The following is a 13,770-nucleotide window of genomic DNA, read 5'->3' on the forward strand; positions in this document are numbered from 1 at the left end:
GGCTTTGTCTACCTCCCAGTGGTCATGTGTGAGCCTTGTTGCTGAATGGGGAATGACTGAAGCGCCTCAAGATGGAGAGGATCTCACTGGCGGTCTTACTTAGAGTCCCCGAACTGGTGGCGGGCTGGCTCTTCCTCCGTCTGCGAGCTGTCCTCCCCTCCTTTGTCAACTTTGGGGTTTTCATGGCCGCATGAGGACCAGTGGGAGGATGCTTTCTGGGTCTTGTCCCCTCGTGTCCTGTGGTGACCTTCACCTGTCCTGCGGTGATGGGAACTTTTCCTCGATGAAGACGTGTCCTTCTTTCCTTTTTTTCCTTCCAGGCTTCATCCCTGGGGTGGGAGACCTTCTGGCTTCCATCCCGTTCAGACGTGTAGCCTTCGCTCTGCAAGGTGGAGACCATGGGGGCTGCGACCTTCCCTTCAGCTCTTCCAGCAGCAGGCTTGCTGGTTGTGACTGCAGCTGGCAACACCATGCTCATGCTGCTCTCTGGACCATCTGCCCCCGTCGAGGATATGCTGGCAACACCCGCCGAGACCAGGTTCGTGTCCTGCAGGGATAGGCTGGCAGCACCTGCAGTGGCCTGGACGGATCCGCTTTCTCCTGGATCCTCGATGGTGGCTCCCGCCAGGCCCACGGTCATCCCTGCCGCCGATCCTTCGGCGCCTTTCAGGGCTGCAGGTGACCCACGGGGGGCATGATGGATTCCCTCTCCCCCCACATAAGCACAAGACGTGGCTCCAGTCACGTCACGAAGCTTGTGAAGCCCAACCTCATCCTGATCCCTTTCTCTGTGGAGCTCTGTGGTCTGAGCCAAGGGGAGGAGAGACAGGTAAGATAGAGATGACAGAAAGTGAGCTCAGAACTGTCCGCTCCTCTCTCATCCTGGAGCTGAGCAACTCAAGGCCTTATACTTAGAATAACCTTTGAAATCACCCAGTCTAAGCTCCCATTGGATGCAAGACCCCATCTACTGCACCCCTGTCAAACGGCCACTCCACTGTACTTGAACAGTCCCAGGGTCAGGGAGAGCACTGATACAATTCTCCATGATGATATACACTTTAACTTTATACCCTTGTGCTTCTCTCTCTGCAGAACAGATTCCTAGAAGTGGGGTTCCTGGGTCAAGGGATGCACACCTTGTACATTTTGGTGACTCCACGGGTGGGGCTGATTTGAGTCAGCGTGTCGGACTCCCGGGGAGACACAATGAAGGAAGGACTTCCTAACTGTGAATGATGTTCCCCACCTGCTGAGACTACCTGGGCTGGGGTAAGTGTTCAGGAAGAGACCAGACAGTCAGGATGCTCTAGAAGGGATTACAGCCCTGGTGATGAGACCAGTGCAGCCGAGATGATACCTAAGGTCTCTCTGAAACTCGGCCTCGTGGGACAAGGTGGAGAAGCACTCAGAACCTCTCCAGTGTTGTGACTCCCGTAGTGATAGCTCGTTTGTCCCTGACCCTTTTCAACGGTAGAAGGTATTTCCCAGGCGAGTCTCAGAGAGCACCAAAGGCTATGAAGGACCAGCTTTGCCCTGCTCTCCCGAAGCGCCCTGCCCCGTGTTCTTGAGTCCCTGTCGGTGCTTACCACTAGGATTTTGGCATCCTCTGTAGTCGCTGCATCTCCAGTTTGGAGCATCGGGGTACTGCTGTAACTGTCTACCGGTGGTCTCAGGATATAGACAAGCTTTTCCCAATAGGAAAAGAGGTCTTCTTGTGCGTCGGAAGAGGGGCACAGCTGCAGATAGAAAGTCCGGCCGGTAGCAAGATTCAGGCACAGCTGCTGTTTCTCCCGGTTGTGGATGGAGATCTTGACAAACTTCAAGGGGAGCAGCTTGGTGAGCTCTAGGGTCTTCACGGGCTTGCAACCTCTCCCCTTGGTGATCCCGGCACAGACTTTCCTTGGTCGGGCCAGCAGCATGACGTCAGGTAGTGGGAAGAGGGGGCTGGTGGATGCGACGCCCACAGTCACCGTTCGGACGCGGTTGTCTAGGTCAATCAGTTCTCCTTCCTTGCTGACCTGGATAAAGTCGCTCTCAAACATGGGAGCGTACTTGAAAATGTCATACTCTCCTCCCTCGTACAGTTGTCGTTGCAGGACCCCCATGGAGGTCCTCGACACCCCCACTGAACAGTAGCTATTGGCCGTGTAATGAGGTAAACTCTCACTGCTCATGGCTCTCTTCGTTCAAGACAGAGCCACCAGCCACAAATTGAGTCTCGGAGAGAGAGAGAGAGAGGGAACGAAAGCACCTCGTCACCTCCCTGCAGGACTCTGCCAGAGTCTCTTGACCCGACCCTATTTATACCGCAAGCCCTTTGTGACCCGTCACCATCGCATCACACACCCCTTTGTTGAGCCTCCAAGCCCCCACCCCCTTGGGGCAGGCTCACCAGCCTCCCCCTAAACCAACCACCACGTCCATAGGGAAGAGGCTGACCCTGCCAGGGTATACGTGTGGGTAGGCTGGATAGTCTTTCTACTCAAAAGGTTGAGAAAACCCTCCTGCTTTTGTAAATATCTGGGTGGTTTCCAGTCTTGTTGTTGTTACAAATCTCCATCATCTTGGCGCTTCTGCTGAATGATGTCCTGGGGATAAAATCCTGGAAGTGGACCGTGTACTTGCTAAGGGCAGGCATCCTATGGGGATTGCTGTTCTCTGTGCCCCCAGCATATATAGCACAGTGCTGGCAGGAACTTAGAAAGAGTGCTACCTGTCAGAGTCCCATTGGTACTGTCATTTCCAGGATACGGAGAATTTTCTCACCCATTTTCTCTTTTCAAGGAGGCTAACGTTTTATATTTATATTTTTTTACAGTTTTAGAAACTGTTTTTCTTGTGAAATATAACACACATTCATGAAAGTGCACAAACCATAAATATATAGCTTAATGAGTAACAAGAAAGTGAGCAGCCTTGTAGCTGCCACCCAGAGCAAGGAATAGAAACCTGCCAGCCCCTCTTCTGCGTGCTCCCTCCCCACAAAGGGAACCCAACCTTGGCTTCTATTTTTTTCCTTTCCCCCCTTCTTTTTTATTGACGTATACTTGATTTGCAATGTTGTGTTCCTTTCTGTTGTGTTAATTTCTTCTGTTAATTTCTGATTCAGTTTCATGTGTATTCTTTGTATATTTCATGTATAGTCTTTTTCCTATTCTTTTCCATTATGGTTGATCACAGGATACTGACTATAGCTCTCTGTGCTCTACAGTAGGACCCTGCTGTTTATCCACCCTGTAGTTTGTATCCGCTAATCCCAAACTCCCAATCCTTCCCTGCCCCCAACCCCACTGAAAACCCCAAGTCTCTCTTCTATGTCTGGGAGTCTGTTTCTGTTTTGCAGATATGTTCATTTGCATCGTACTTTAGAGTCCATGTATAAGGGCTATCATATGGTGAGAAATGTTATTTTTTATATAGGCTTCCCAGGTCATCCTTATGCATGTGAATGTTTGAGAACTACTGTCTTCCACTGTAAAGTTATGGCATACTGGGGCTGAAAGAGGCCCCCCAGACCTCCTAGCCCAGTGGTTTTCCAACTTGGCTGCTGCACAGTAGAATTATTGGGTGAGATTTTTAAAACTCCCAGTGCTGGAGGGCTTACCCCACTTAAATGTCATCAGAATCTCTGGGATTGGGGTCAGGCTATCAATGTTTTTTTGTTTGTTTGTTTGTTTGTTTTGAAGCTCCCCAGGGAACTCCCAACATACAACCAAGGGTAAGAATCACTGCAGCGGTCCAATCCATTGGTTTTACAGTTGGGGACCCCGTGGCTGCCCACCGAGGTACCATTACAGAGAGGCAGAGTGACCCAAGAGAGTCAGTGGCCCAGACAGGATAGGAACTCAGATTTCCTGACTCCTCGTTGGTGCTGCTTCTACCATAAAGATTGTGTCCCTTTGTTGAGCCAATGACAACCCTGATCCCCCCGTGTTCTGTTTTATCCTACACAAAGTAAAATAACTCCCAATGGTTTGATTTCCTTACAAGCCAGAGAGAGTTTCTGTTTTCATAAGGTGAACCTCTGACCCCAGCTATGGCCTGAAGCTCAGCCCCGGCTGCAGACTTGTCCTCCCTCCACCCTAAGTGCCCTGGGGAAGCCTTGCTGGGAAAGCAGGCTTCTCTTTCTGGCAGTGGCTATGCACGTGTGACCTTCGAGCAAGCGACGAAAACCTTTTTCTGTGCTTATTTCCTTGCCTTCTACAGAGTGCCCATAACCAAAGCAAAGTGCTTTGCTGAGAAAAGGATGGTTGTTCAATAACATAGCCTCGTGCTAGGCACAGAACGGACAGCCAATAAATACTTGATGAGTTAAGTAATTAATTCAGCAACGCAAGTATACACATCACACAGTCACTTCCCCCAGCTTGTCTTCTCCCCAAGCTATTTACATATTAAATCTTATTTCAAAAGATTCCCAACCTCGCAATGAAAATTTCTGTAGAGTGCATCTATTTCCAGCCCTAGTGTATGGCTTAATGATACTTAATACCTATCTTGTACAACAAAATTTTGATTCTGGGGTCTCAGGCCAAAGCACAATTCGCACCACAGAAGTCACTGTCAAGTCCCTACCAGGCGAGGGGACATAGAAAACACAAGATCGCATTTCTTTCGGAGTTGTATGGTTTCCTTTATTAGAGAAAGTAGGAATTGCCTCTCTAGGGAAGGATCCAAGCCAACCGGGGCTTTGTCTACCTCCCAGTGGTCATGTGTGAGCCTTGTTGCTGAATGGGGAATGACTGAAGCGCCTAAAGACGGAGAGGATCTCACTGGCGGTCTTACTTAGAGTCCCCGAACTGGTGGCGGGCTGGCTCTTCCTCCGTCTGCGAGCTGTCCTCCCCTCCTTTGTCAACTTTGGGGTTTTCATGGCCGCATGAGGACCAGTGGGAGGATGCTTTCTGGGTCTTGTCCCCTCGTGTCCTGTGGTGACCTTCACCTGTCCTGCGGTGATGGGAACTTTTCCTCGATGAAGACGTGTCCTTCTTTCCTTTTTTTCCTTCCAGGCTTCATCCCTGGGGTGGGAGACCTTCTGGCTTCCATCCCGTTCAGACGTGTAGCCTTCGCTCTGCAAGGTGGAGACCATGGGGGCTGCGACCTTCCCTTCAGCTCTTCCAGCAGCAGGCTTGCTGGTTGTGACTGCAGCTGGCAACACCATGCTCATGCTGCTCTCTGGACCATCTGCCCCCATCGAGGATATGCTGGCAACACCCGCCGAGACCAGGTTCGTGTCCTGCAGGGATAGGCTGGCAGCACCTGCAGTGGCCTGGACGGATCCGCTTTCTCCTGGATCCTCGATGGTGGCTCCCGCCAGGCCCACGGTCATCCCTGCCGCCGATCCTTCGGTGCCTTTCAGGGCTGCAGGTGACCCACGGGGGGCATGATGGATTCCCTCTCCCCCCACATAAGCACAAGACGTGGCTCCAGTCACGTCACGAAGCTTGTGAAGCCCAACCTCATCCTGATCCCTTTCTCTGTGGAGCTCTGTGGTCTGAGCCAAGGGGAGGAGAGACAGGTAAGATAGAGATGACAGAAAGTGAGCTCAGAACTGTCCGCTCCTCTCTCATCCTGGAGCTGAGCAACTCAAGGCCTTATACTTAGAATAACCTTTGAAATCACCCAGTCTAAGCTCCCATTGGATGCAAGACCCCATCTACTGCACCCCTGTCAAACGGCCACTCCACTGTACTTGAACAGTCCCAGGGTCAGGGAGAGCACTGATACAATTCTCCATGATGATATACACTTTAACTTTATACCCTTGTGCTTCTCTCTCTGCAGGACAGATTCCTAGAAGTGGGGTTCCTGGGTCAAGGGATGCACACCTTGTACATTTTGGTGACTCCACGGGTGGGGCTGATTTGAGTCAGCGTGTCGGACTCCCGGGGAGACACAATGAAGGAAGGACTTCCTAACTGTGAATGATGTTCCCCACCTGCTGAGACTACCTGGGCTGGGGTAAGTGTTCAGGAAGAGACCAGACAGTCAGGATGCTGTAGAAGGGATTACAGCCCTGGTGATGAGGCCAGTGCAGCCGAGATGATACCTAAGTTCTCTCTGAAACTCGGCCTCGTGGGACAAGGTGGAGAAGCACTCAGAACCTCTCCAGTGTTGTGACTCCCGTAGTGATAGCTCATTTGTCCCTGACCCTTTTCAACGGTAGAAGGTATTTCCCAGGCGAGTCTCAGAGAGCACCAAAGGCTATGAAGGACCAGCTTTGCCCTGCTCTCCCGAAGCACCCTGCCCCGTGTTCTTGAGTCCCTGTCTGTGCTTACCACTAGGATTTTGGCATCCTCTGTAGTCGCTGCATCTCCAGTTTGGAGCATCGGGGTACTGCTGTAACTGTCTACCGGTGGTCTCAGGATATAGACAAGCTTTTCCCAATAGGAAAAGAGGTCTTCTTGTGCGTCGGAAGAGGGGCACAGCTGCAGATAGAAAGTCCGGCCGGTAGCAAGATTCAGGCACAGCTGCTGTTTCTCCCGGTTGTGGATGGAGATCTTGACAAACTTCAAGGGGAGCAGCTTGGTGAGCTCTAGGGTCTTCACGGGCTTGCAACCTCTCCCCTTGGTGATCCCGGCACAGACTTTCCTTGGTCGGGCCAGCAGCATGACGTCAGGTAGTGGGAAGAGGGGGCTGGTGGATGCGACGCCCACAGTCACCGTTCGGACGCGGTTGTCTAGGTCAATCAGTTCTCCTTCCTTGCTGACCTGGATAAAGTCGCTCTCAAACATGGGAGCGTACTTGAAAATGTCATACTCTCCTCCCTCGTACAGTTGTCGTTGCAGGACCCCCATGGAGGTCCTCGACACCCCCACTGAACAGTAGCTATTGGCCGTGTAATGAGGTAAACTCTCACTGCTCATGGCTCTCTTCGTTCAAGACAGAGCCACCAGCCACAAATTGAGTCTCGGAGAGAGAGAGAGAGAGGGAACGAAAGCACCTCGTCACCTCCCTGCAGGACTCTGCCAGAGTCTCTTGACCCGACCCTATTTATACCGCAAGCCCTTTGTGACCCGTCACCATCGCATCACACACCCCTTTGTTGAGCCTCCAAGCCCCCACCCCCTTGGGGCAGGCTCACCAGCCTCCCCCTAAACCAACCACCACGTCCATAGGGAAGAGGCTGACCCTGCCAGGGTATACGTGTGGGTAGGCTGGATAGTCTTTCTACTCAAAAGGTTGAGAAAACCCTCCTGCTTTTGTAAATATCTGGGTGGTTTCCAGTCTTGTTGTTGTTACAAATCTCCATCATCTTGGCGCTTCTGCTGAATGATGTCCTGGGGATAAAATCCTGGAAGTGGACCGTGTACTTGCTAAGGGCAGGCATCCTATGGGGATTGCTGTTCTCTGTGCCCCCAGCATATATAGCACAGTGCTGGCAGGAACTTAGAAAGAGTGCTACCTGTCAGAGTCCCATTGGTACTGTCATTTCCAGGATACGGAGAATTTTCTCACCCATTTTCTCTTTTCAAGGAGGCTAACGTTTTATATTTATATTTTTTTACAGTTTTAGAAACTGTTTTTCTTGTGAAATATAACACACATTCATGAAAGTGCACAAACCATAAATATATAGCTTAATGAGTAACAAGAAAGTGAGCAGCCTTGTAGCTGCCACCCAGAGCAAGGAATAGAAACCTGCCAGCCCCTCTTCTGCGTGCTCCCTCCCCACAAAGGGAACCCAACCTTGGCTTCTATTTTTTTCCTTTCCCCCCTTCTTTTTTATTGACGTATACTTGATTTGCAATGTTGTGTTCCTTTCTGTTGTGTTAATTTCTTCTGTTAATTTCTGATTCAGTTTCGTGTGTATTCTTTGTATATTTCATGTATAGTCTTTTTCCTATTCTTTTCCATTATGGTTGATCACAGGATACTGACTATAGCTCTCTGTGCTCTACAGTAGGACCCTGCTGTTTATCCACCCTGTAGTTTGTATCTGCTAATCCCAAACTCCCAATCCTTCCCTGCCCCCAACCCCACTGAAAACCCCAAGTCTCTCTTCTATGTCTGGGAGTCTGTTTCTGTTTTGCAGATATGTTCATTTGCATCGTACTTTAGAGTCCATGTATAAGGGCTATCATATGGTGAGAAATGTTATTTTTTATATAGGCTTCCCAGGTCATCCTTATGCATGTGAATGTTTGAGAACTACTGTCTTCCACTGTAAAGTTATGGCATACTGGGGCTGAAAGAGGCCCCCCAGACCTCCTAGCCCAGTGGTTTTCCAACTTGGCTGCTGCACAGTAGAATTATTGGGTGAGATTTTTAAAACTCCCAGTGCTGGAGGGCTTACCCCACTTAAATGTCATCAGAATCTCTGGGATTGGGGTCAGGCTATCAATGTTTTTTTGTTTGTTTGTTTGTTTGTTTTGAAGCTCCCCAGGGAACTCCCAACATACAACCAAGGGTAAGAATCACTGCAGCGGTCCAATCCATTGGTTTTACACTTGGGGACCCCGTGGCTGCCCACCGAGGTACCATTACAGAGAGGCAGAGTGACCCAAGAGAGTCAGTGGCCCAGACAGGATAGGAACTCAGATTTCCTGACTCCTCGTTGGTGCTGCTTCTACCATAAAGATTGTGTCCCTTTGTTGAGCCAATGACAACCCTGATCCCCCCGTGTTCTGTTTTATCCTACACAAAGTAAAATAACTCCCAATGGTTTGATTTCCTTACAAGCCAGAGAGAGTTTCTGTTTTCATAAGGTGAACCTCTGACCCCAGCTATGGCCTGAAGCTCAGCCCCGGCTGCAGACTTGTCCTCCCTCCACCCTAAGTGCCCTGGGGAAGCCTTGCTGGGAAAGCAGGCTTCTCTTTCTGGCAGTGGCTATGCACGTGTGACCTTCGAGCAAGCGACGAAAACCTTTTTCTGTGCTTATTTCCTTGCCTTCTACAGAGTGCCCATAACCAAAGCAAAGTGCTTTGCTGAGAAAAGGATGGTTGTTCAATAACATAGCCTCGTGCTAGGCACAGAACGGACAGCCAATAAATACTTGATGAGTTAAGTAATTAATTCAGCAACGCAAGTATACACATCACACAGTCACTTCCCCCAGCTTGTCTTCTCCCCAAGCTATTTACATATTAAATCTTATTTCAAAAGATTCCCAACCTCGCAATGAAAATTTCTGTAGAGTGCATCTATTTCCAGCCCTAGTGTATGGCTTAATGATACTTAATACCTATCTTGTACAACAAAATTTTGATTCTGGGGTCTCAGGCCAAAGCACAATTCGCACCACAGAAGTCACTGTCAAGTCCCTACCAGGCGAGGGGACATAGAAAACACAAGATCGCATTTCTTTCGGAGTTGTATGGTTTCCTTTATTAGAGAAAGTAGGAATTGCCTCTCTAGGGAAGGATCCAAGCCAACCGGGGCTTTGTCTACCTCCCAGTGGTCATGTGTGAGCCTTGTTGCTGAATGGGGAATGACTGAAGCGCCTAAAGACGGAGAGGATCTCACTGGCGGTCTTACTTAGAGTCCCCGAACTGGTGGCGGGCTGGCTCTTCCTCCGTCTGCGAGCTGTCCTCCCCTCCTTTGTCAACTTTGGGGTTTTCATGGCCGCATGAGGACCAGTGGGAGGATGCTTTCTGGGTCTTGTCCCCTCGTGTCCTGTGGTGACCTTCACCTGTCCTGCGGTGATGGGAACTTTTCCTCGATGAAGACGTGTCCTTCTTTCCTTTTTTTCCTTCCAGGCTTCATCCCTGGGGTGGGAGACCTTCTGGCTTCCATCCCGTTCAGACGTGTAGCCTTCGCTCTGCAAGGTGGAGACCATGGGGGCTGCGACCTTCCCTTCAGCTCTTCCAGCAGCAGGCTTGCTGGTTGTGACTGCAGCTGGCAACACCATGCTCATGCTGCTCTCTGGACCATCTGCCCCCATCGAGGATATGCTGGCAACACCCGCCGAGACCAGGTTCGTGTCCTGCAGGGATAGGCTGGCAGCACCTGCAGTGGCCTGGACGGATCCGCTTTCTCCTGGATCCTCGATGGTGGCTCCCGCCAGGCCCACGGTCATCCCTGCCGCCGATCCTTCGGTGCCTTTCAGGGCTGCAGGTGACCCACGGGGGGCATGATGGATTCCCTCTCCCCCCACATAAGCACAAGACGTGGCTCCAGTCACGTCACGAAGCTTGTGAAGCCCAACCTCATCCTGATCCCTTTCTCTGTGGAGCTCTGTGGTCTGAGCCAAGGGGAGGAGAGACAGGTAAGATAGAGATGACAGAAAGTGAGCTCAGAACTGTCCGCTCCTCTCTCATCCTGGAGCTGAGCAACTCAAGGCCTTATACTTAGAATAACCTTTGAAATCACCCAGTCTAAGCTCCCATTGGATGCAAGACCCCATCTACTGCACCCCTGTCAAACGGCCACTCCACTGTACTTGAACAGTCCCAGGGTCAGGGAGAGCACTGATACAATTCTCCATGATGATATACACTTTAACTTTATACCCTTGTGCTTCTCTCTCTGCAGGACAGATTCCTAGAAGTGGGGTTCCTGGGTCAAGGGATGCACACCTTGTACATTTTGGTGACTCCACGGGTGGGGCTGATTTGAGTCAGCGTGTCGGACTCCCGGGGAGACACAATGAAGGAAGGACTTCCTAACTGTGAATGATGTTCCCCACCTGCTGAGACTACCTGGGCTGGGGTAAGTGTTCAGGAAGAGACCAGACAGTCAGGATGCTGTAGAAGGGATTACAGCCCTGGTGATGAGGCCAGTGCAGCCGAGATGATACCTAAGTTCTCTCTGAAACTCGGCCTCGTGGGACAAGGTGGAGAAGCACTCAGAACCTCTCCAGTGTTGTGACTCCCGTAGTGATAGCTCATTTGTCCCTGACCCTTTTCAACGGTAGAAGGTATTTCCCAGGCGAGTCTCAGAGAGCACCAAAGGCTATGAAGGACCAGCTTTGCCCTGCTCTCCCGAAGCACCCTGCCCCGTGTTCTTGAGTCCCTGTCTGTGCTTACCACTAGGATTTTGGCATCCTCTGTAGTCGCTGCATCTCCAGTTTGGAGCATCGGGGTACTGCTGTAACTGTCTACCGGTGGTCTCAGGATATAGACAAGCTTTTCCCAATAGGAAAAGAGGTCTTCTTGTGCGTCGGAAGAGGGGCACAGCTGCAGATAGAAAGTCCGGCCGGTAGCAAGATTCAGGCACAGCTGCTGTTTCTCCCGGTTGTGGATGGAGATCTTGACAAACTTCAAGGGGAGCAGCTTGGTGAGCTCTAGGGTCTTCACGGGCTTGCAACCTCTCCCCTTGGTGATCCCGGCACAGACTTTCCTTGGTCGGGCCAGCAGCATGACGTCAGGTAGTGGGAAGAGGGGGCTGGTGGATGCGACGCCCACAGTCACCGTTCGGACGCGGTTGTCTAGGTCAATCAGTTCTCCTTCCTTGCTGACCTGGATAAAGTCGCTCTCAAACATGGGAGCGTACTTGAAAATGTCATACTCTCCTCCCTCGTACAGTTGTCGTTGCAGGACCCCCATGGAGGTCCTCGACACCCCCACTGAACAGTAGCTATTGGCCGTGTAATGAGGTAAACTCTCACTGCTCATGGCTCTCTTCGTTCAAGACAGAGCCACCAGCCACAAATTGAGTCTCGGAGAGAGAGAGAGAGAGGGAACGAAAGCACCTCGTCACCTCCCTGCAGGACTCTGCCAGAGTCTCTTGACCCGACCCTATTTATACCGCAAGCCCTTTGTGACCCGTCACCATCGCATCACACACCCCTTTGTTGAGCCTCCAAGCCCCCACCCCCTTGGGGCAGGCTCACCAGCCTCCCCCTAAACCAACCACCACGTCCATAGGGAACAGGCTGACCCTGCCAGGGTATACGTGTGGGTAGGCTGGATAGTCTTTCTACTCAAAAGGTTGAGAAAACCCTCCTGCTTTTGTAAATATCTGGGTGGTTTCCAGTCTTGTTGTTGTTACAAATCTCCATCATCTTGGCGCTTCTGCTGAATGATGTCCTGGGGATAAAATCCTGGAAGTGGACCGTGTACTTGCTAAGGGCAGGCATCCTATGGGGATTGCTGTTCTCTGTGCCCCCAGCATATATAGCACAGTGCTGGCAGGAACTTAGAAAGAGTGCTACCTGTCAGAGTCCCATTGGTACTGTCATTTCCAGGATACGGAGAATTTTCTCACCCATTTTCTCTTTTCAAGGAGGCTAACGTTTTATATTTATATTTTTTTACAGTTTTAGAAACTGTTTTTCTTGTGAAATATAACACACATTCATGAAAGTGCACAAACCATAAATATATAGCTTAATGAGTAACAAGAAAGTGAGCAGCCTTGTAGCTGCCACCCAGAGCAAGGAATAGAAACCTGCCAGCCCCTCTTCTGCGTGCTCCCTCCCCACAAAGGGAACCCAACCTTGGCTTCTATTTTTTTCCTTTCCCCCCTTCTTTTTTATTGACGTATACTTGATTTGCAATGTTGTGTTCCTTTCTGTTGTGTTAATTTCTTCTGTTAATTTCTGATTCAGTTTCATGTGTATTCTTTGTATATTTCATGTATAGTCTTTTTCCTATTCTTTTCCATTATGGTTGATCACAGGATACTGACTATAGCTCTCTGTGCTCTACAGTAGGACCCTGCTGTTTATCCACCCTGTAGTTTGTATCTGCTAATCCCAAACTCCCAATCCTTCCCTGCCCCCAACCCCACTGAAAACCCCAAGTCTCTCTTCTATGTCTGGGAGTCTGTTTCTGTTTTGCAGATATGTTCATTTGCATCGTACTTTAGAGTCCATGTATAAGGGCTATCATATGGTGAGAAATGTTATTTTTTATATAGGCTTCCCAGGTCATCCTTATGCATGTGAATGTTTGAGAACTACTGTCTTCCACTGTAAAGTTATGGCATACTGGGGCTGAAAGAGGCCCCCCAGACCTCCTAGCCCAGTGGTTTTCCAACTTGGCTGCTGCACAGTAGAATTATTGGGTGAGATTTTTAAAACTCCCAGTGCTGGAGGGCTTACCCCACTTAAATGTCATCAGAATCTCTGGGATTGGGGTCAGGCTATCAATGTTTTTTTGTTTGTTTGTTTGTTTGTTTTGAAGCTCCCCAGGGAACTCCCAACATACAACCAAGGGTAAGAATCACTGCAGCGGTCCAATCCATTGGTTTTACACTTGGGGACCCCGTGGCTGCCCACCGAGGTACCATTACAGAGAGGCAGAGTGACCCAAGAGAGTCAGTGGCCCAGACAGGATAGGAACTCAGATTTCCTGACTCCTCGTTGGTGCTGCTTCTACCATAAAGATTGTGTCCCTTTGTTGAGCCAATGACAACCCTGATCCCCCCGTGTTCTGTTTTATCCTACACAAAGTAAAATAACTCCCAATGGTTTGATTTCCTTACAAGCCAGAGAGAGTTTCTGTTTTCATAAGGTGAACCTCTGACCCCAGCTATGGCCTGAAGCTCAGCCCCGGCTGCAGACTTGTCCTCCCTCCACCCTAAGTGCCCTGGGGAAGCCTTGCTGGGAAAGCAGGCTTCTCTTTCTGGCAGTGGCTATGCACGTGTGACCTTCGAGCAAGCGACGAAAACCTTTTTCTGTGCTTATTTCCTTGCCTTCTACAGAGTGCCCATAACCAAAGCAAAGTGCTTTGCTGAGAAAAGGATGGTTGTTCAATAACATAGCCTCGTGCTAGGCACAGAACGGACAGCCAATAAATACTTGATGAGTTAAGTAATTAATTCAGCAACGCAAGTATACACATCACACAGTCACTTCCCCCAGCTTGTCTTCTCCCCAAGCTATTT

General features: G+C 50.1%; 1 protein-coding gene across 1 annotated transcript in view; it reads right to left on the reverse strand.

The window, feature by feature from the left end:
- Positions 1–595: 595 nt before the first annotated feature.
- LOC308611662 (uncharacterized protein) overlaps positions 596–13,770 on the reverse strand; it is a gene marked incomplete at both ends in the record, with an annotated part of 32,731 nt that continues 19,556 nt past the window's right edge. The window contains 4 exons of the mRNA XM_081260367.1: positions 596–805; positions 1,590–2,183; positions 5,315–5,494; positions 6,279–6,872. Coding sequence (XP_081116493.1) covers positions 596–805; positions 1,590–2,183; positions 5,315–5,494; positions 6,279–6,872 — 1,578 coding nt within the window. The remainder of the gene's footprint in view (positions 806–1,589; positions 2,184–5,314; positions 5,495–6,278; positions 6,873–13,770) is intronic.

This window comes from Mesoplodon bidens, assembly GCF_964165515.1.
Source record: "Mesoplodon bidens genome assembly, contig: HAP1_SCAFFOLD_144, whole genome shotgun sequence".
NCBI classification, from domain to species: domain Eukaryota; kingdom Metazoa; phylum Chordata; class Mammalia; order Artiodactyla; family Ziphiidae; genus Mesoplodon; species Mesoplodon bidens.